General features: G+C 45.1%; 2 protein-coding genes across 8 annotated transcripts in view; both read left to right on the top strand.

The window, feature by feature from the left end:
• Nucleotides 1-22,831, top strand: part of STARD9 (StAR related lipid transfer domain containing 9) — a 244,368-nt gene that overhangs the window by 106,453 nt on the left and 115,084 nt on the right. For all 7 annotated transcript variants that reach the window (XR_012159442.1, XM_073348593.1, XM_073348592.1 and 4 more), the window contains 7 exons: nt 16-83; nt 1,532-1,629; nt 2,075-2,272; nt 2,647-2,744; nt 12,913-12,990; nt 14,647-14,721; nt 17,053-17,232. Coding sequence is in view for 6 of the 7 variants with exons in the window: in XM_073348593.1 (XP_073204694.1) it covers nt 16-83; nt 1,532-1,629; nt 2,075-2,272; nt 2,647-2,744; nt 12,913-12,990; nt 14,647-14,721; nt 17,053-17,232 (795 nt within the window). In the remaining variant the exon portion in view is untranslated. The remainder of the gene's footprint in view (nt 1-15; nt 84-1,531; nt 1,630-2,074; nt 2,273-2,646; nt 2,745-12,912; nt 12,991-14,646; nt 14,722-17,052; nt 17,233-22,831) is intronic.
• On the top strand, nt 3,813-7,411 carry LOC140913022 (uncharacterized). The gene is made up of 2 exons (XM_073348612.1): nt 3,813-6,232; nt 6,823-7,411. Exons 1-2 carry the CDS (start codon nt 5,650-5,652, stop codon nt 7,341-7,343), a joined length of 1,104 nt encoding a protein of 367 aa, XP_073204713.1. The 5' UTR covers nt 3,813-5,649; the 3' UTR covers nt 7,344-7,411.

Genomic DNA, 22,831 nt, shown 5'->3' with positions numbered 1-22,831 from the left:
TATTTTTCCCTTCAGGCTATACTGGAGAACAATCTCCCCTCTGAAATTGCAAGCAGGATCAACCTGGTGGACCTTGCAGGCAGGTAATAATGAACTGAAGGGAAAAAGCATTATTTTAATGTAGTTTTGTAAAACGTAATTTCCATTTTTAAAATCATCATCATCAGTTGTATGGAACACAGCAGTTAATATTTTAATAGAGCTAAGTATGACTTCTGTATATGAAACCAAGGAGGATATTGAGCTGAAGTTGTCACTCTGTCATGTATTGTTTTGTTTTGGTAATAGGGTTTCATTGGACCAATATCCATTACAAGCAATGGACTCACAAAATCATATGCAATAACTGTGAACAAAGACCAGTATTCTCCCCACTATCACACTGCACAGAAGGGAGCAAAAGAGGAAGTTACTCACCTTGTGCAGTAACAAGCGTTCTTCAAGATGTGTCCCCCGCTGTGGGTGCTCCACGTCAGATGTCGGTGCGTCCCTGCACCGCAGATCGGAGGTTTTTGGTAGCCGTGCTCGGTCAGGGCGTGCGTGCGCAGTAGTCGTCTCGCAGTGCCGTTGGCACCTCATGTAGCATACGCATGGCCTCAACCGTCCTCGGCTGCAAACGGAGCTCAGTGGCCGTGCTGCCTCTTCGTTTTTTTCTCTATAGAAATAATTAGATTAGTTGTAGTTTCGTAAGTCTTGTTTTCTTAGATACCGTTTCTTCCTCCCAACCCCAAAATTATTTGTTATCGCCACTCCCACCCCCCACCTCCTGTTCCCCATTGGGAAACTTTTATCAACTGCAATGTCTGGCTCTCCCGGCTTCAAACGCTGTAACTCTTGCTGTGAGGAAGTGCCAGTCTCTGACGGCCATTCATCATGTGTCTGTTGTTTGGAGGAGACTCATATCCCTCAAAAATGTGCCCATTGTAGTAACCTCAAAGCCAGGGCACGGCATGACAGAGATCTCTGCCTCAAGATGATTTTAATAGAAAAGTCCCTTCAGCCTACTCCTCAAGGACCAAACTCAACACCAGCAGATGGTTCCCCAAGCAAAACCTCTGCTAAGGGAGTGCTCAGTCTTCCAAAATTTCCAGGAAGCGAGCCACCACTTCCCCTCATAGGGACACTCGGAAAAAGAACTGGTCCCCAGCGAGGTCGCTACCCTCAGTGACTCAGTGCTAAACAGGGTTGCATGATGCACTGAGGGAACAAGAAAGTATGTTCTATGTTCCTCCTCCACTAGCCATTTGCAGCGCCATTGTTGTGTCTCTGTCTCAGCTGAGCTCTGCCTTTAAAAAGGGCACATGTGGATGTGGTGAGAGTGTAACCTTGAATTGCTGCCCTTTAAAAAGTAGCATAAGAGGAACGTATTTTATGTAAAATGCCCAAAGCATATACTGTTTACTTCTGAGGTTTGAATTCTTCCATTCTTGTACCTGAGAAGAACATGTTCTCGTTCAGGCCTGCCCTGGCATGTGTTAAATATTAAGTATAGTCACACAGTTTGTATTTTGTCCCCCGATATGTGTCTTAGTGAAAGAGCTGATCCCAGTTATTGCAAAGATCGAATTACAGAAGGTGCCAACATTAACAAGTCATTGGTTACTCTGGGAATTGTCATCTCCACCTTAGGTATGTGTAATAAAATGAATATTTTTTTATTTTGAAAGATAGTTATGCACAAAGCCACAAGACCCCTTGTTGTGTGCTGTATTTGAAAAGTGTATTGGATTTAGAATACTGAGCTGAGGAGAACAGCTCGGTGGCCCCTTCATGTACTAGTTTGACGTTATAGAATGAAAATAGCCATCATTAGAAAAAATGTAGTGATATTTAAACTGATTTCTAAAAAAGCGTTTTCAGATAAACAACTGATAATGGTTTAAATACTTTAATATCAGAGGACAGCCAGCAGGACACTGTAAAATACAATACTAATGACATTTTTATCATCTCAGCCAATTAAGATGCAGAATTGAGAGTAATAAAGACACACTAAATGCAGAAGACAAGAAATTGCTATCTGAGCCCACTGAAGATAATCCCTCTCAGAAAATATTTATTGTATTACCTACAGCACAAAACTCTCAGCTGTTCAGCAGCTGCCAGAGTATAAACAGCATAACTAGTGAAGGGGACAGCCATGTGAGCAGTCACCCTCCGGGCAGCGTCACCAGGCCTAGGCGTCAGGCTTACATCCCGTACCGTGATTCCATCCTCACCTGGCTTCTGAAGGACAGTCTAGGGGGCAACTCCAAAACCATCATGATCGCCAGTGAGTTCAGCTTTCTGTTCACTTCATATGTGGTGTGGTATACTGAAAAATAAACCACTACTGTGGTGTGAGGTCCATTGCATCATTTGGGCCTTGTCCTGCAAAGATTTTTCACCTATGCTTAATTTCATGCACAGGGGATAATCTCATTGAAGGAAGTCAGTGGAACTAAATTTAAGATTGAACATGTGTCTTTCTAAGACTGGGGCTTTGATCAGCACTATTATAGGATGTGTTTATAAATTAAGGGATTTTGATAAGTCATTCTCTATGGACTTGAGATAAATCCCTAAAGACATTTTAAGTTATTAATAAATTTACGATTTTTATAAAAACAGTAATCTCTCTAAATCTGTTTTGTTCTTCATTTAAAGCCATCTCTCCTGCTAGCTCCAGCTACAATGAGACCATGAGTACTTTGAGATATGCCTCAAATGCCAAAAACATTATTAACAAGCCCCAGGTGAATGAGGTGAGACACCAACTTCTGATTTTATTTAATTTTTATATATGTTTTAAATTTATTTAGCATATCTACCAAACACAGTCTGAGCACATTTAAGTAATTGAAAGACACAAATATAACCTTACAGCAATGGGCTTTGACCAATGTCAGCGTCAGATAGACTCATCTCTGGATCATATGTCAAAAAAGAATTGTTTGTAATTGATTGAGTGCAGTTTATATAATTTTGTACCTCTGACTCGTGAGACATTCCTGTTTTGTATCCCTTCAGCATTCATCCCTCTTGTTTGTGAATTTTCATTTCAAATATGTTTACTATGGGCTTGTCTATAGGAACACTTCGTTTGCCACAAGCTGAGGAGTAAATCTACCCCATGCTAGTCTACCGTGCACAATGTCCATGTGTACCTTGCTGTCATGCACTGAAAGTTCCCCAGTGCACTATGGTCTACTCCTGTTTCAAAGCAGAGCACATTTATAATACAGCATTGAATTACATGATTACATGCTATATTTTCCACAGGACTTCAGCTTTATTCAGTGCACAGGCTGTACCTGCTTTGGAGATGACTCAGGGTTGTATATTAAAGGTTGCTGTTGTCTGTAATTTGAAGGTGCATAGTGAATAAGGTAGAGAGTTGGAGGAAGAGAGAGGATGGTCTCATAGTTAAGATAAATGTTGCCCTGGAGAACTGGATTCCATCCCTATCTCTGCCATGGAGTTCCTGTGAGATGCTGGATAAATCACTTAAACCAAACTTTTCCCAGGTGGTCTCTAACTGTGTGTTCCTCATTTTCTGGGTGACTGACTTGAGACCTGGGGTCTGATTTACAGAAGTGCTGAATACTCACAGCTGCAACGAAAAGTGAATGAGAGCTGTGCTTTAAATATGTAAGTTGCTATATAATGCTAAGTACTGAGAAAATCAAGTCCTAAGCATCTCTGGTTGGTGGAACCTTTTGACCTTAATCTCTCTGGGCCTCATCTCCCCATATGTAAAATGGAGATCATAGCATCCCTTCACCTCACTGGGTGTTGTGAAGATAATTCAGTTAATGTTTGTGAAGCACTCAGATCCTGTAGTGATGAACACCATAGAAAAGCTCAGGAGGAAATTAATAATTCTGTCTTCAAAGCAGGGTTTTGAATAGTGTGCAAGAATTAAGGCCTGGGTCCATACATTGAGCAGTGATGCTAAAGCAAAAATACTGGATAGCAGCTCATTAAATGAACACCATCTATCTTGGTCACTGAATGAGAATGGGTTCTTGTGCAAGGAAAAAAGCATGTGTTCATGTCATTAAAGACTTGATCATAATGCATACACACTAGGTGGCTGAATTAAGGTTGCAAAGGTCTGGCATTTTCTCAGTTTTGAGTTCTTGATTTTACAACCTTATTAATGTCCTTTTAACATAGCTTTGTGTGTGTAATTTCCTAGACTTATACAAAAGAAAAATGAAAAAACAAATTTCATTGTGTGGCATCATATTGACCCCCAGGTTTGTCATCAGCAGCGTTAGAACCTTTAGATTCACCACACAGACCTCTGCAAGCTGAACTGAGTAACTGATCGTATTAGTGGACCTTTATGGTCCTTTATGTGGACCAGTACTAAAGGGGACTGGGGGACACACTTTGACAGTGGGTTTCACTGATATTATCTGACAGCAGATAGATGGTGAGATTCAGGAGGCTTTAGTTCTGTTTCAGAGTGTGCTCTAGTAGGCACAGATTCTTCTGCCCATTCCTCCAAATGTGACCCTTTATGCCCTGTCCCCTCCAACCTGTCTCAGTTGCAATCCTGCAACCCCTGGCTCCTTGTCCTAGTCCCATTCTCCTCATTTAGCCAGTCTCCACTCCCCAAGATTCTCATCTCAGTCCCAGTTTCCTTACTCAGATAGTTCTAGTACCCCCTTTCCGAGTTCCTTGTCCAGTCTCTCTCCTGCTTTCCTCCCAAGTCAACCTCACCAGGCTCCTCATCCAGCCTGTCTTCCCATACCACCTCCCTGGCTCCTTGCCTCAATCTCACCTTTTCCTGGCTCCTTATCCCAACTGCTCTGCCAATAGAATTGCTCTGCCAATTCTAATTCTTCCCTGGCATCCCGGGTCTTGGTTGGATTTATCCCCTCTGTTCCTCTCCTGACCCCAATTTCTTAGTTCCTGCCTCCTTGGTCAGCCAGTCCCAGCTTCCCCCAATCTCCTTTTCTGATCTTGATGTCCTCTAACTCCCAGTCCACTGGGTCTGCATCCCACACATTTCCGTCACTGGCTCCCAGTCCTAGTCTCCTTGCCCAACCATTTCCAGTCTCCCCTCCCTCTTGGCTCCCAGTTTCCTTGCCCACCAATTCCAGTTGCCACAATTTCTCTGCCCACCCACCTCCAGTCCTAGTCTAACCAGACTCCTTGGCCTGATTTGCTCCTAACCTTCCCCCTGCACTCCATCCAGCTTTTGTCCCCTCTGCATTCAAGTCAGACAGCTTCCTCCTCCACTCTGCATGGGTGGTAGCATGAGGGGTCATTGAGAGCAGGAGAGACAGACTCCCTTCTCTCAGCCCTGGTCTACACTAGGACTTTAGGTCGAATTTAGCAGCGTTAAATCGATTTAAACCTGCACCCGTCCACACAATGAAGCCCTTTATTTCGACTTAAAGGGCTCTTAAAATCGATTTCCTTACTCCACCCCTGACAAGTGGATTAGCGCTTAAATCGACATTGCCGGCTTGAATTTGGGGTACTGTGGACACAATTCGATGGTATTGGCCTCCGGGAGCTATCCCAGAGTGCTCCATTCTGACCGCTCTGGACAGCACTCTCAACTCAGATGCACTGGCCAGGTAGACAGGAAAAGAACCGCGAACTTTTGAATCTCATTTCCTGTTTGGCCAGCGTGGCAAGCTGCAGGTGACCATGCAGAGCTCATCAGCACAGGTGACCATGATGGAGTCCCAGAATCGCAAAAGAGCTCCAGCATGGACCGAACGGGAGGTACGGGATCTGATTGCTGTTTGGGGAGAGGAATCCGTACTATCAGAACTCCGTTCCAGTTTTCGAAATGCCAAAACCTTTGTCAAAATCTCCCAGGGCATGAAGGACAGAGGCCATAACAGGGACCCGAAGCAGTGCCACGTGAAACTGAAGGAGCTGAGGCAAGCCTACCAGAAAACCAGAGAGGCGAACAGCCGCTCTGGGTCAGAGCCCCAAACATGCCGCTTCTATGATGAGCTGCATGCCATTTTAGGGGGTTCAGCCACCACTACCCCAGCCGTGTTGTTTGACTCCTTCAATGGAGATGGAGGCAATACGGAAGTAGGTTTTGGGGACGAAGAAGATGATGAGGAGGAGGAGGTTGTAGATAGCTCACAGCAAGCAAGCGGAGAAACCGGTTTTCCCGACAGCCAGGAACTGTTTCTCACCCTAGACCTGGAGCCAGTACCCCCCGAACCCACCCAAGGCTGCCTCCTGGACCCAGCAGGCGGAGAAGGGACCTCTGGTGAGTGTACCTTTTAAAATGCTATACATGGTTTAAAAGCAAGCATGTGAAAGGATTACTTTGCCCTGGCATTTGCGGTTCTCCTAGATGTAGTCCTAAAGTCTTTGCAAAAGGTTTCTGGGGAGGGCAGCCTTATTTCGTCCTTCATGGTAGGACACTTTACCACTCCAGGCCAGTAACACGTACTCGGGAATCACTGTAGAACAAAGCATTGCAGTGTATGTTTGCTGGCATTCAACCAAAATCCGTTCTTTATCTCTCTGTGTTATCCTCAGGAGAGTGAGAGATAATTCATGGTCACCTGGTTGAAATAGAGTGCTTTTCTTCAGGGGACACTCAGAGGAGTCCATTCCTGCTGGGCTGTTTGCCTGTGGCTAAACAGAAATGTTCCCCGCTGTTAGCCACAGGGAGGGGGGAAGGTTGCGGGGGTAGTCACGCGGTGGGAGGAGGCAAAATGCGACCTTGTAACGAAAGCACATGTGCTATGTATGTAATGTTAACAGCAAGGTTTACCCTGAAAGAGTGTAGCGACTGTTTTATAAAATGTGTCTTTTTAAATACCGCTGTCCCTTTTTTTTTCTCTCCACCAGCTGCATGTGTTTCAATGATCACAGGATCTTCTCCTTCCCAGAGGCTAGTGAAGCTTAGAAAGAAAAAAAAACGCACTCGCGATGAAATGTTCTCCGAGCTCATGCTGTCCTCCCACACTGACAGAGCACAGACGAATGCGTGTAGGCAAATAATGTCAGAGTGCAGGAAAGCACAAAATGACCGGGAGGAGAGGTGGCGGGCTGAAGAGAGTAAGTGGCGGGCTGAAGAGAGGGCTGAAGCTCAAATGTGGCGGCAGCGTGATGAGAGGAGGCAGGATTCAATGCTGAGGCTGCTGGAGGATCAAACCAGTATGCTCCAGTGTATGGTTGAGCTGCAGCAAAGGCTGCTGGAGCACAGACTGCCACTACAGCCCCTGCATAACCAACCGCCCTCCTCCCCAAGTTCCATAGCCTCCACACCCAGACGCCCAAGAACGCAGTGGGGGGGCCTCCGGCCAACCAGCCACTCCACCACAGAGGATTGCCCAAAAAACAGAAGGCTGTCATTCAATAAATTTTAAAGTTGTAAACTTTTAAAGTGCTGTGCTTAAAGTGCTGTGTGGCATTTTCCTTCCCTCCTCCACCACCCCTCCTGGGATACCTTGGTAGTCATCTCCCTATTTGTGTGGTGAATGAATAACGAATGCATGACTGTGAAGCAGCAATGACTTTATTGCCTCTGCAAGCGGTGATTAAAGGGAGGAGGGGAGGGTGGTTAGCTTACAGGGAAGTAGAGTGAACCAAGGGGCGGGGGGTTTCATCAAGGAGAAACAAACAGAACTTTCACACCGTAGCCTGGCCAGTCATGAAACTGGTTTTCAAAGCTTCTCTGATGCGTACCGCGCCCTCCTGTGCTCTTCTAACCGCCCTGGTGTCTGGCTGCGCGTAACCAGCAGCTAGGCGATTTGCCTCAGCCTCCCACCCCGCCATAAACGTCTCCCCCTTACTCTCACAGATATTGTGGAGCACACAGCAAGCAGTAATAACAGTGGGAATATTGGTTTCGCTGAGGTCTAAGCGAGTCAGTAAACTGCGCCAGCGCGCCTTTAAACATCCAAATGCACATTCTACCACCATTCTGCACTTGCTCAGCCTGTAGTTGAACAGCTCCTGACTACTGTCCAGGCTGCCTGTGTACGGCTTCATGAGCCATGGCATTAAGGGGTAGGCTGGGTCCCCAAGGATACATATAGGCATTTCAACATCCCCAAGAGTTATTTTCTGGTCTGGGAATAAAGTCCCTTCCTGCAGCTTTTGAAACAGACCAGAGTTTCTGAAGATGCGAGCATCATGCACCTTTCCCGGCCATCCCACGTTGATGTTGGTGAAACGTCCCTTGTGATCCACCAGAGCTTGCAGCACTATCGAAAAGTACCCCTTGCGGTTTATGTACTCGGTGGCTTGGTGCTCCGGTGCCAAGATAGGGATATGGGTTCCGTCTATAGCCCCACCACAGTTAGGGAATCCCATTTCAGCAAAGCCATCCACTAGGACCTGCACATTTCCCAGGGTCACTACCCTTGATATCAGCAGATCTTTGATTGCGTGAGCTACTTGCATCACAGCAGCCCCCACAGTAGATTTGCCCACTCCAAATTGATTCCCAACTGACCGGTCGCTGTCTGGCGTTGCAAGCTTCCACAGGGCTATCGCCACTCACTTCTCAACTGTGAGGGCTGCTCTCATCTTGGTATTCATGCGCTTCAGGGCAGGGGAAAGCAAGTCACAAAGTTCCATGAAAGTGCCCTTATGCATGCGAAAGTTTTGCAGCCACTGGTAATCGTCCCAGACCTGCAACACTATGCGGTCCCACCAGTCTGTGCTTGTTTCCCGAGCCCAGAATCGGCGTTCCACAGCATGAACCTGCCCCATTAGCACCATGATGCATGCATTGGCAGGGCCCATGCTTTCAGAGAAATCTGTGTCCATGTCCTGATCACTCACGGGACCGCGTTGACGTCGCCTCCTCGCCCGGTATCGCGTTGCCATGTTCTGGTGCTGCATATACTGCTGGATAATGCGTGTGGTGGTTAATGTGCTCCTAATTGCCAAAATGAGCTCAGCGGCCTCCATGCTTGCCTTGGTATGGCGTCCGCACAGAAAAAAGGCGCGGAACGATTGTCTGCCGTTGCTCTGACGGAGGGAGGGGCGACTGACGACACGGCTTACAGGGTTGGCTTCAGGGAGCTAAAATCAACAAAGGGTGTGCCTGTACATCAAGGAGTATTTCAGGCAGGACTGCACGGAGGGTTCCAATAAGAAATGGTGCACCTAAGTTATCGTTGTTATTGGAACAAGGAGGTTAGCCTGGCCTCTGATTGATACATGGCTAGATTTACCTCGCTGCACCTTCTCTGTGAGTGACTGCAGTGTGATCTAGACAGGGGAGGAGGCAAATGAGTACAAAACAAATCTGGTCTATTTCTTGTTCTGACCCACTCCATCTATCTTTTACATCTTTGGCTGGCAGCAGACGGTGCAGAAGGACTGCATGCCATCCACATCTCATGGCTGCTCGGCAGAAGATGGTACAGTACGACTGCTAGCCATCTTCATCTCTTGCCTGCCTGGCATAAGATGGTACAATACGACTGCTAGCAATCCTCATCTCTTGCCTGCCTGGCAGAAGATGGTACAGTACGACTGCTAGCAGTCCGTATCGCCTGCCTGCTCACCATAAGACGGTTCAGTAGGACTGCAGGACTAAAGAGAATGACCTGGTCAAGTCACTCCAAATTTAGTCCCTGCGCCCATGTCTGCCCAGGCGCTCCCAGCCGACGTGGCCAGGAGCACCTCGGACACGCCGAGGACGACTACCAATCGTATTGCACCGTCTGCTGCCAGAAGGCAATGGGTTGCTGCTACTGTGCAGCAAAGCCGTACCGCGTCTGCCAGCACCCAGGAGACATAGGGTGACGGTTACCTGAGCTGGCTCCATGCTTGCCGTGGTATGGCGTCTGCACAGGTAACTCATGAAAAAAGGCGCGAAATGATTGTCTGCCCTTGCTTTCACGGAGGGAGGGAGGGAACGGGGGCCTGACGACATGTACCCAGAACCACCCACGACAATGTTTTAGCCCCATCAGAGTGCTCCATTGTGAGTGCTCTGGACAGCACTCTCAGATGCCCGATTGTTTGCCATTGCTCTGACGCTGGGAGGGGCGCTTACGGGGTTGGCTTCAGGGAGCTAAAATCAACAAAGGGGGTGGCTTTACATCAAGGAGTATTTCAGGCAGGACTTCACGGAGGGTTCCAATAAGAAATGGTGCACCTAAGTTATTGTCCTTATTGGAACAAGAAGGTTAGCCTGGCCTCTGATTGATACATGGCTAGATTTACCTCGCTGCACCTTCTCTGTAAGTGACTGCAGTGTGATCTAGAAGAATGAGTCCCCTAGACAGGGGAGGGGAGGAAGCAAATGAGTACAAAACAAATCTGGTCTATTTCTTGTTTTGATCCACTCCATCTATCTTTTACATCTTTGGCTGGCAGCAGACGGTGCAGAAGGACTGCATGCCATCCACATCTCATGGCTGCTCGGCAGAAGATGGTACAGTATGACTGCTAGCAGTCCGTATCGCCTGCCCGCTCACCATAAGACGGTTCAATAGGACTGACTGCAGGACTAAAGAGAATGACCTGCTCAAGTCACTCCAAATTTAGTCCCTGCGCCCATGTCTGCCCAGGCGCTCCTGATCGACCTCACAGAGGCGACCAGGAGGACCTCAGACATGACGATGATGGCTACCAGTCGTACTGTACCGTCTGCTGCCACAAGGCAAGGGGTTGCTGCTACTGTGTAGCAATGCCGTACCACGTCTGCCAGCACCCAGGAGACATAGGGTGACGGTTACCTGAGCAGGCTCCATGCTTGCAGTGGTATGGCGTCGGCACAGGTAACTCAGGAAAAAAGGCGCGAAATGATTGTCTGCCCTTGCTTTCACGGGGGGAGGGAGGGAACGGGGGCCTGACGATATGTACCCAGAACCACCCGCGACAATGTTTTAGCCCCATCAGGCATTGGGATCTCAACCCAGAATTCCAATGGGCAGCGGAGACTGCGGGAACTGTGGGATAGCTACCCACAGTGCAATGCTCCGGAATTCGACGCTTGCCTCGGTACTGTGGAAGCGCTCCGCCGAGTTAATGCACTTAATGCACTTAGAGCATTTTCTGTGGGGGGACACACACTCGAATATATAAAACCGATTTCTAAAAAACCGACTTCTATAAATTCGACCTAATTTCGTAGTGTAGACATACCCTCAGTTCCAGTGACTGACCCCACCCTACCCTGGAGCAGTAATTTCAGGGAAAGTTCAGTTTTGCCCCTGTAGCCCTGGGCTGGTGCATTCTAAGTTGCTCTGTGGGGATGGTGCATGTCACACAAAAGAGCTCTGTTCAGTGAGGACAGAATCTTCAGAGGTTTTAGCTGCTAAAATCAAAGAAGTCTCTTCTGAACATGTGTGAACCGCAATTTTTCAAAGGCTTATAACTTGACCCAATTTGGGCTGAATTTGTCAAGGATGGCAAATGGCACATTCCTGACATAAAGCCAACCCCTTGCCAGATTTCAAGCCCAAAACATAGGGGGCACTTGATCTTTTCAAAGGAAAGCTCTTTATTTTATTTTTTTAACATGGGCAAAATGTATTTTTTTTTTCTAGCCTTATTCTTGGAAATGGTTGAACCATTTTGGCTGAAATATTTTTTTTTTTTTTTAATCCTGAAGCAGAAAGATGAGGCATGAAAAATTTGAGCCCAAATGGTTAATATTTGGCAAAGTTTTAAGAACGGAAAACAAGGTCTTATAATGGGAAGTGTCAGGCAACATTAATTATAGGTGTTGCTAAGAGCCCCAATCATAATACTACATTGCCTTGGTTCTATAATCCGGATTCAGGCAAAATTACCCTTGAAATCTGTGCAGGAGTGAGGGCTGCAGGATCAGTTCTATGAGGACTCATAAGCAGTACCTATACATGGGAGTAGTCCCATTACATTCAAACGGCATTACTTGTGTGACTGTTTGTATGAGTCCTTGAACTTCAATGAGCGTTGAATTGGGCCCGTAGTTATCTCCTTCCTACATGTGTGTTCTCCTTCTTGGAGACTGAGTCCTTTGAAAAGCCTTCTGTATTATATGGTTCCTGAGGGAGTCTACAGAAGTACAGTAGATTCTAGAATAAATGTCCTTTTTGTTCCCTTGTACAGTGTTATTGGAGAGAGAGGATGGCTCATTGGTTAGGGCACTAGCCTAAGCCCTGGTCTACAGTACAAACTTATGTTGGTATAACTACGTTTCCCAGGGGTATGGAAAATCGACACCCCTGAGCGACACAGTTAATCCGATCTAACTCCTGTTCTAGTCAGTGCTATGTCAATGGGAGGGCTCCCATTGACATAGCTACTGCCTCTCTGGTTGGTGGAGTGCCTACGCCGCTGAGAGATGCTCTCCCATCAACATAGATAGTGTCTTCGCTAACCGCTACAACAGTTCAGCTGCACTGCGGCGTGCAGACAAGTTCTAAGCCTTGGGAGACCTGGGTTCAATTCCCTGCTCCATCATAGGCTTCCTGTGTGACCTTGGGCAAGTCACTTAGGCTACATCTACACTTACAGGAGTGTGTAGAGAACAAGCAAACACGTGTCTAGCTACACGCCACAGTGAAAGGCTCCAGCAGTGGGAAGGCAGCAGGGAAAGGCTCCAGCAGACTCTCTGTGGGGAGGAGAAAGGCTTTGGTATCAGGGAAAGTTCTGGCAGCAGTGAGGTGCCAGAGCCTTGCCCTGCTACCTCTCCCCTGCCAGAGCCTTGCCAGCTGCTTGCACCTTTCACCATGGAAGAGAGAGGCTCTGACAGCAGGGAGAGAGAGGTATCCTAAGAGCTCTACAATAATTGGGGTACAACATAAGGAATGGCAGCTTTTATTTAAAATTCACCCCCCCCCCCAATAGAAAATCTGAATTTTATTTTAACGTCCTTTCTTAACAGAGTTGTTTTGGAATAACCATCTGTAAGGGAAGTCATTGTCTTCTTTTACTAGATTATTATTTTTAAATATAATTGATAATCATCTCTTAATGTTTCAGGATGCAAATGTAAAACTGATTAGAGAACTCCGAGAGGAAATAGATAGATTAAAAACTATGCTGATGAGCTTTGAACTGGTATGTATGAATTCTTATCTTAACTGAACCCTCAGTAATGCTTTGGGAAGCTATATAACCATAATTTTATGTATTGCAACTTTCTTTACATTTGTTGAATGGGACTGGGAGGGAATGACTCTATTAATTCTTTTAGTGTCTTTATCATGGTTTTGCAGCAGCTGCACCTCTGCCAGATTGGCTACACTCTCTGGTATTGTTTCTTAATGACCCTTAAGCATAAGCTGTTAAGCAATTATTAGAAAGGGCCTCCTCTCGATCTCTAGGATGGATAGTCTGATCTGGCTAGCCAAGCAGACCGCTACAGTGAAATATACATTCCATTATACAGTACAGGAGCACCAGGCTAGTAACAAAACCAGATAGAATACTAATAATTAATAAAGAGCACCACCACACTTGTCATAGTCCTTTTCTAAGAAAGTGACTAATAGGTAGTTTAGGGTTAGAACAGAGGTGGGCAAACTACGGCCCACGGGCCACATCCGGCCTGCGGAACCCTCCTGCCCGTCCCCTGAGTTCCTGGTCCGGGGGCTACCCCCCAGCCCTTTACCTGCTGTTCCCCCTCTCCCGCAGCCTCAGCTCACTGCGCCACCAGCACTATGGTCTGGGCAGCAGTGCAGTTGCAGAGCTGTGGCCTGACCCAGTGCTCTGTGCTGCGCAGGTGGCGTGGCCGGCTCTATTGGCTGCCTGTCCTGGTGCTCCGGGCTGCGCGGCTGTAGCGTCACCAGCCGCCACTGCTCCAGGCAGTGCAGTAAGGGGGCAGGGAGCAGGGTGGGTTGGCTAGAGGGCAGGGGAGTTCAGGGTGGTGGTCAGGGAGCAGGGGTGTGGATAGGGGTTGGGGCAGTCAGAGGGCAGGGAACAGTGGGGTTGATTGTGGGGGGCAGTCAGGAAGGAGAGGGGGCAGTCAGGGGCAGGGGTTCCGGGGGCAGTCACGGGACAGGGAGAAGGGATGGTTGGATGGGGCAGGGGTCCCAGGGGGGCAGTCAGGAATGAGAGGAAGGGTTGGATGGGGTGGGGAGTCCGGGGACAGTCGGGGGACAGGGAACAGGTAGATGGGCAGGAGCCCTGGGGGGGCTGTCAGGGAGCAAGTAGAGGGGTGGTCAGATAGGGGACGGGGGCCAGGCCAAGCCTGGCTTTTTGGGGAGACTCAGCCTCCCCTAACCGTCCCTCCATACCATTTTGGAAACCCGATGTGGCCCTCAGGCCAAAAAGTTTGCCTGCCCCGGGTTAGAACGTAGTCTGCGCTCCCTGAGAGACGATGGGAACCGACTCTGAAACATAAAATACAGCTAGCATTCTTTGTTGTTTTCCTGCATGTTTGCTGCTTCATTTGGACCAGTTGTGAGCTTTAGCACATTTGTGTCACTACTCCTCTTGCAGGTAGAGGTCAAGACTACACTAACTCTGAGCTTCCCCACACAGAGACAGGGTAGTGCAAAAGCAGTATTTAACTATTCTTTCACAGTATCATACAAGGAGTAAGTAACTAGAAAGTATTTCCTGAGTAAATTTGGAGGGTAAAATCAAATGTCTGCCTACATTATCTTTACTTCTGTTGCTTCACTTCTCTGAAATCAGAGTGTTTGACAGAACTTGCCTGCCTGAGTTGTGAGTAAGAAAACAGACAGATTTCTGTAATATTTGTTTGTACAGAGGAATTCTAGCCCTTCTTGGAGTGATGACAGAGATGGAAATCTGACAGAATTGGTTCTTCAGAATGAAATGAAGGTGGGTATATTTTATTAATCTTCCCTCGCACACACTTTGATAGGGACAGTGACATCTTTTTTAAACAGTGAAAATATTCCCATATTAACGCTTTTATCCCTGCTGGTGGAATATCCATATTTTTCAGCAAGTCTTTCATAAAACTTCCATTCTACTGAATGGCAGGTGTAGTGCATTCAATTCTCAACAAGCATTTAAAATGTCCTTAATAGTACATGGTATAGTTTTCATATCTATGTAACCTGGCCATTTTAGAGTTTTCTGTAGCACCAATCACTGTAGAAACAATGTGCTTCTCAGATAAATTAGTTGTATGAGTTGCAGTACCAAGTGGACTTCAAGGAGAGGAGTTTTCTACCCTTCTCCCTGAAGTGGTTAGGAAGACCGAAACAATGAAAAGTGATAATTCTGTTGTCTGCAAGTACTTCCTGAGGGGTTAACTTCTGGCTCCATTTGAGTACAGAAGAGCTTTGGTCTTGCAGAACTCCTAAAGAGCATAGGGCTGAAGCTCTGCCTCTCACCAAACTGACTTGGTCAGCAGCAGTGCAAGCTTCCCCCGCTGCCCCATCAGTTCACTGTCAATCCTCACCTTGAAAGACCACATCTTGGGGGTGTAATAAAGGGGACAGTTGTCAACTTAATCTAATATCTGTATGACTTTTTTGTATCTACTGTTTGTTACAAGTAGCACCCAAGATTACTGTAACTTACAGAATTTAGCAAAAAAACAAAAAGCACTTTCCTTTTTTAAAGTTTGTTTAAATTGTGCTTTTGACTGTTCCACTGTTTTCCCTGTACAGTCCATGAGTATAGCACTAACTGACTAGCAAAAGAAAACTTAATTACCAGCAAGGGTGCAGAAAAACGCTCAACTTTTGTTTTTAGAAAAATATTTCATAACAATCACTATTTAAAGAATGTTCTGCTAGAATTTAAGTCTTCAAAAATTGGTCAGTTTTGAAAAACTCAAGTTGACAGTGTCCCTTTAAGTCATCATGGTCTCGTCTGTCATTGACCTCTCTGCTAAGACCATCAAAACCTGTGACAAATGTGATTGTAGTTTTGTGATATGGACACTTGTCCTTTAAGACCTGAACTGAGACCACCAATGTATTTCATAAAGTTGCTGTACAATTATCAAACGGTTAATGACATTTAGACTACAGAGATAACATTAAGGACAAGAAATCACCACTAACCTGGAGTGGATTTGAAGATCTTAATTTTAAAGTTCAGTGAGGGTTATAACAACACAAACAAAGATTATTTTAAAAGTTATGAAAAACACCTTGAGAATGTATCCTTTGATATTTTGGAGTAAGTTTTGAATGAGCTAAGTTGGTGGTTCTCAAACTTTTTTTTCCACGGACCACTTGAAAATTGCTGAGGGTCTCGGCGGACCACTTAATGATCTTTCCAAATGTTGTTTGTACCATTAGCTAACTTTTGTAAAGTGCTTTGGATATAAGTGCTATATAAAAAAACCTTAATAAAAATTAATGTGTTTTTTTTTTTTGTTCTACAAACAAAAGCACACCACTCATATTTTAATATCAGTAGTCTTACCTTTCTCTCTTCCCTGCCGCGGCAGCTCCCGAGCTGGGACTGGCAAGGAGTGGGGGTCTCTCTTTCTCTCTCCTGCCGTGGCCGCCCCCGAGCTGCGGCTGGGAAGGAGGGGGTTTTCTCCCTGGCAGCTGCAGCCCTGGAGCTGGGGAAAGTCACCTCTTTCTCTGGCCGCCACAGCCCTGCAGATCCCAAATGTCCCCCCACCCGCTCTTCTCACCCCACTGCCACCTACACCCTATTCCTCCCAAGGCCACCACCTCACCTTACATGTGCATCTTCTCCAGGGTCCAGGCACCTAATTAGTGGAGCCATGCGTGCATGGCTCCACTAATTAGGTGGGTGGCCCTTCATTCTCTCATGTGCGCCTGCCCAGGCGTGCACCTTAAAGGGAACTATCCGTGGACAACCTGAATGGAGCTCGTGGACCACTGGTGGAGTGGTCCACGGACCACCATTTAAGAACCTCTGAGCTAAGTCGCCATTTCCCCTTGGATTGGTGCAACATTCACCGGCATTTTTGCGCACATGAAATAGATTTCAGGTACAATTCTAATTTTGTGTCTAGTGATGTGCTTTTCACCTAGAATTGGAAGTACCCAGGTTTGCATGCACAATTCAGTGGAAGATGGAAATTTTGCAAGAATAAATTGCATTGGCAAAAGGGAAGCTGTCCTTTTGGGAAAAAAAATGATATTTTGAGATATACCTAACTTGCTGTGTAAATAAAATCTTTAGTGTTAACTTCCTTTTCTGACCTTCCTTAAGATTGAACAGCTGACCAAAGACTGGAGCGATAAGTGGACTGACAGGAAAGCCATAATGGAAGAATACAGTGTGGACATCAACAAAGAAAAAGCTGGAGTGATAATAGATTCCAATTTACCTCATTTAATGGCAGTGAATGATGATATCCTCAGTACTGGAGTTGTGCTTTATCATCTCAGGGTGAGACAATATAATCACTTCTTTCATTTTGTTTGACTTTCAATAGGTGTCTTTCCTTTGGGAATAGAGAACTCGATTGGGTGGCATTACAACGGCAATTATCAAACTGCAAAAAGCTGTATTGCAAGACACACACCAAAAACTCTACAAAAAGACAGTCACATTGGTAGCAGGACAACAGTAAAAAACAAAGGGGAAACCATCTGTTCTCCACCATCTGTACAAAACAAGATGCATTCAGCTGAATATTAAGATGACCTTTATCAGTGCATATGCAAAACTTATGAAAAAGTGCGTGTGCATACATGCAAAAGCAACCTAGGTGCCCAGCTGCCCAGATACGCATGCAAGTAACTGTTTGCACACACAGAATGGGTGCATGTCACTTTTTGTGGGCTCAGTAGCATTTCAGGGCAACTGCTCCTGTATTCCCCCTCCATGGTCCAGCACGGGCACCCATTCTAGGCTCCAGGCTCCTCAAGCTGTCACCTCTCTTGGGCAGAGACCCATGTCTCTCTCCCTCCTGAACAGTTTTTTTCCAGGCTGCACAGTTCCCTGCCTACATTGTGTTATCCCCAGCAAGTCAGACTGCCTAAACAAGCCAACATCTGTGTTTTAGCATAATTGCCAGCAGTTATAAGCTACCACACAGCCCTTTATAAGGAAGCACATTTATTCTTAAGGTGAAAGCATTACAGAGAAAACATATAGAAAAGAATAAAAGTTCTTGTGTGCATGCTAAAAAAGCTTTCCAGATGTTACCCATTAGTTTTATGGGACCTTAGTAGGCCAAAGTCCTTCCAGTTTTTCCCAGGGATTGGACCCCCTGGGATAGAAGGTTCTGTCCATTTGCTGGATCAGAACAAAGGCCCCGAGTCAGTTTGAACTCAGGCTATTTATCCAAAAGTCTACTCTTTGTCTTTGGGTCTCTGTAGAATCAACTTCGAAATACTTTATATGTGCCTGTCCGGGTGGTGGTACTTCTCTGGAGTGAATTTGCGTATTCACCCTCCACTGTGCTTAGTTTCTGGAAGGCAGTGGTCAGCCTCCCCCATGGTATTACATACAATCCCTGGCCCACAATGATGCATAAGATTAATACACTAAGATTTCCCTGAAACATTGCAGGAAATTACCATATCTGTCACAGGATTAATTGTTTGTGTCAAAGTATGCATGCAGAAGCTTAAAATTTGGCCAGGTGTTATAACATAAACATGTTATTACAGCCTTCACATGGAATGAGTGATGGTAGTAGCCAGGAACACCAGAACCTGTGTAGAAGGTGGGGGGGTGGGGCTATCAGTGCCAGAACTGTGACCCACCACCGGCACCTTGTCTTCTCCCCAAGGCCCTACCCTCTGGCCAGACTGGAAGCCAGAGCCAGCCTGTGGTAAGAGTCACCCAGGGAGCCCAGAACTTTGCTTAGGAGCAAAGTCTCAGTGCAAGTCCTCCCAGTAGAAACCACTTTTTAAAATGGGACTTAGGCTTCTAGGTCACTCGAGTCTGATTCTGAAAAGTATTCAGGCACTTAAACAGGCAGATAAGCTTCTGGTGGGACTTTCAAAGTGCCTAGCACTTAGCTGCCATTGATTTTTATGATTTCCCATTGAAACCAATGAGAGTTATCTACCTGGCTGCTTTTGAAAATCCCACTAAGCACTTATCTGCATCTTTAGGTGCTTAAATATCTCAAAATCTCATTCTTAGGCACATCTGAAAATTTTATCCAGTGTTTTAGACACCTGGTTTTTTTGGCTGCAGCATGCCACTTTAACTGATGCCACAAGCTAGTACTGGCAAACAGTGACATGGCACATCTAGCTTGCCTGCTATAGACAAAAGGTGGTTTGCAACATGCATTTGTTTCACTGACATTTATCTTTGACAGAAAATGCTGCAAACCCTCCTCCTTCTTTAGAATCCTAACTTTTTTTCTGACAGCAAACATGACTTGGAGATCAGGTCAGCACAATGATCACAACTATTGATTAGGGCAATGCTTTTTTCTTTGTGTGATGTTGTGGAGAATACTGTCTGGGATAATTCATCCTTCGAAAAACCTGTCAGGTTATATGTTAACCTGGTTTTCCAGCACAAACAAAAATGTATTTGAGGGAACTGTTACCAGCTTTCTTGTCCTTTAATATTATCTCTGTAGTCTAAATATTTTGCTCCATAACAATAGTTTTATGTCTTCCTCTCTTTGATTTTCAACTAATCTAAAACTGAAATGCAAAGTGAATCATGGTAACTGCCATCGTTTTTATGGTAAACAATGATGTACACTTTGAACTAAAAGAAAAGGAGTACTTTTGGCACCTTAGAGACTAACCAATTTATTTGAGCATGAGCTTTCGTGAGCTACAGCTCACTTCATCGGATGAAGTGAGCTGTAGCTCACGAAAGCTCATGCTCAAATAAATTGGTTAGTCTCTAAGGTGCCACAAATACTCCTTTTCTTTTTGCGAATACAGACTAACACAGCTGTTACTCTGAAACCTGACACTTTGAACTGTCACTCACTTATTTATTATTACATGATTTCTTTTCTTATTACATGTATTAATCCAGTTGTCAAGTCCAGCAACTGTCTCTGAGAGCTCCTGTAAAAGAGTGCTGTATGCTGGGATCCAGTTCAGGAATGGTGTGCCACATCTGTATTAACAATTCCTATGAGCAATGTATTTTTCTTTTTCCTTTTCTAAACTAACTCCTTCCTTGTCTTAAACTAGCCTGTAAGCAACAGGCCTTTTCAAATGGCAAGAACATTTTGTCGAGGCAAGGTGAGTGAGGGAATATCTTTTATTGGACCAACTTCTGCTGGTGAGAGAGACAAGCTTTTGAGCCACACACACAGCTCTTCTGAAGGCTCTGAAGAAGAGCTCTGTGTGGCTCAAAAGCTTGTCTCTCTTACCAGCAGAAGTTGGTCCAATAAAAGATTTTACCTCACACACCTTGTGTCTCTGATATCCTAGGACCAACCGTTACAATTACATCACATAGAACATACTGAGAATGCAATTATGCTGTTCTACTGTGTGTGTTAATTGCCGTGGAGGAAGAATATATTGCTCCACCAGAGCAAAAACCTGCTTTAGTTGCCTATGAAACCTGCTTCAGAAAACAGAAAAGCACTGTTAGTTTAAAATGTGATTTTTACTTAAAAATGGTATAGCTTTTAACTAGGGCTGACAATTAACTGCTGTTAATGCCTACAATAAACACAATTTCTTTAAACAATTAATTTCTTTAATGCACATTAATCGCAGACCCTTTGGGTGGGAGGGCAGCATGAGCTGCTCCAAAGAACCTGTCTGGTCAAGCGCAGTAATACAAGCTGCCACCAGAGGGCCGGAAAAGGAGGCTACAGAAAGTAAGGTAGTTCTCATTCCTGCATTTTTCAAATAAAAACAGGACAGCCAGGGCAGGGGCTCACCAGAGCAGCCCCCTCCCTTGCAGGGCTCACCCGAACTGCCCTCCCCATGCCTGCTGTGGCTGGAGAACAATTAATCGCGACTAATTTTCTTAATTGCTTTACAGCCCTACTTTTAACATCAGTGCTGTAGAAGGCATTGGGTCGCATCTCTGGTGGAGTTCCTGAGGGGTTCAAAATTTGTATTAGGTCAGATTGCAAGTGCTCAAAGCAACGGTAACTTCAATTACTCTGAGGATAGGACAACCCAAAAAGTGGCCAGTACTGGCTAGAAAGGGAGCATGGTCAGGGCAACCAGTGAGTGCTCTGATTCTGCACCTCCCATCAGCTTTGCATTGATGGAGCTGTGATGGAAATTAAAGCTGCACCACGCAGAAACCCTACAAAGGCAACTGCTTGCACTCCAAAGGGATAAATTATCCATGAGGCACAAAGGGGTGTAATTGGAGCAAGGAGATATAACTTACCCTTTTCTCTGCCAACTTTTTTATAGTTGGCCCATGATTGTAGTTGCAAGACAGTTTAGGTCAGTATGTTGTTGTTCAAGGAGTCCTGCATTTAATGGCCATGCACTCCATGCACAGTGTTCTTTGTGGAACAAATTCAGATACCAAAGACCAATTTTTTAAATTACCCTCTATATGTGAGCCTGCAAATACTGAACACGTACATACAAATCGGGTAGTTACGTAGGGTTTTGTATTCAATTTGCAGGTGTAGGTTTAGAGGCCCATTTGAAAATTGGCCTGGGTGATTTGTTTCTTGCAAAGGTGCATCTTTCAAGAGTTCTTGCTATTTGCTTTGACATTTTTCTTATTTGGAAATTGTAGCATTTGGAATTTGTGCTACATCTTTTCATCTTTTCAGTGATTCATTCTCATATTTGGTCTGAAGTGCCTGATTTTCTGGCTGAATGCTTTTATTTGAACTAAATACGTAGGCGTAAGCCTTCTTTCCATTGTAAAAAAAATAAAATAAAATAAACTTGTAAATTGCATACCTACAACTTTGGTGCTGCAGTCCAAAGGCAGAGTTTTACCACTACTTTGAAGGTGTATTACCAGTGAGGTGAATGCATCTAAAGGTCTCCTCCATTGATTGGCATAGAATACATAGATATTGTAACTGACAAGTAGTCTGTGGAATTATTTTTGTTAGCCATTTCAAAATAAATAATTGAAAGTATTAGTGATGCAGATGTAAATGTCAATGTTAGTAGACATTCATATTGAATTTTGACAACATTAATCTCAACTGTATATAGAAAGTAGTCACTACTACTTAAAGCACACTTTTTTAAAGCTAGTCCTTCCATATTATAATGTACTGATTTGCAAACAGTAAAGTATTCCATGTGCTACTTTTGTCAAAACCTAAAGTGGTTAACAGATCTCCATTTTAATGGAGAAAAGCTAGTCTGAAGGCTCACCGATAGGACTCATATAAGGCCTCTTATTAAGTTTGTTTCACTTACACTAACATCTTTGTCCCCTCTTTCTTTGCTCCTAGATGCTGCCTTTTCTTTTCTTTGTGCTTTGCCTCTTTTAGGCTCTGGTGTCTGTTACTTCCATCTGAACAACAAGAAGGTAAAATTTAGTGTTCCTTATGTTTTTGTGCAACAGCACTGCACCATCATTTTATACTTTTTTCAGGGAAGGAAAAGGCAGCCAACTTTGAATCATATTGTGCAAGCAGTGTGTTCTCCATTTTTCTCTTCTTGTGTCCTACTTCATATACAGTAGATTTTACAACAGCTTAGCGACATGTTGTTAGCTGTCTTTTGTGAAGAGTATCTTTTTCCTTTTGATTTTAATAGCTCATTAGGGTCTGAAGTTTAAACTGTCGGATCTATTTGTATTGGTGTAAAAAGGATTAGTCCATTTGTGTAGTAAAGTCTTTTGAGAGATGTGTTTTCAAAACTGAAGTGCAAAAATATTTTCCCTAATACAGTAAAAGCTGTGTTATCCGGCACTTTACCAACCGGAAAGCTCTATAAACTGGCATTTCTGATCTTCAGTCAAAGTCCAGTTTATCGTGTGGTTGGCACGGGGCCGGCAGGCTCCCTACCTGGCTCCGCATGACTCCCCAGAAGCGTCAACATGTCCCTGCTGCTCCTAGGCGGAGGAACAGCCATGAGGGGCTCTGAGTGCGGGGTGGGGGGCT

The sequence above is a fragment of the Lepidochelys kempii genome, chromosome 6, assembly GCF_965140265.1.
Source record: "Lepidochelys kempii isolate rLepKem1 chromosome 6, rLepKem1.hap2, whole genome shotgun sequence".
NCBI classification, from domain to species: Eukaryota; Metazoa; Chordata; order Testudines; family Cheloniidae; genus Lepidochelys; species Lepidochelys kempii.
Note: the sequence above shows the minus strand (reverse complement) of the source record. Positions and strands in the feature narration are given on the sequence as shown.

Coding starts and splice junctions, on each gene's coding strand:
- LOC140913022 (XM_073348612.1), top strand. CDS start 5,650: ATGCAGAGCTCATCAGCACAGGTGACCATGATGGAGTCCCAGAATCGC. Junction 6,233..6,822: donor AGGCGGAGAAGGGACCTCTG/GTGAGTGTACCT, acceptor TCTCTCCACCAG/CTGCATGTGTTTCAATGATC.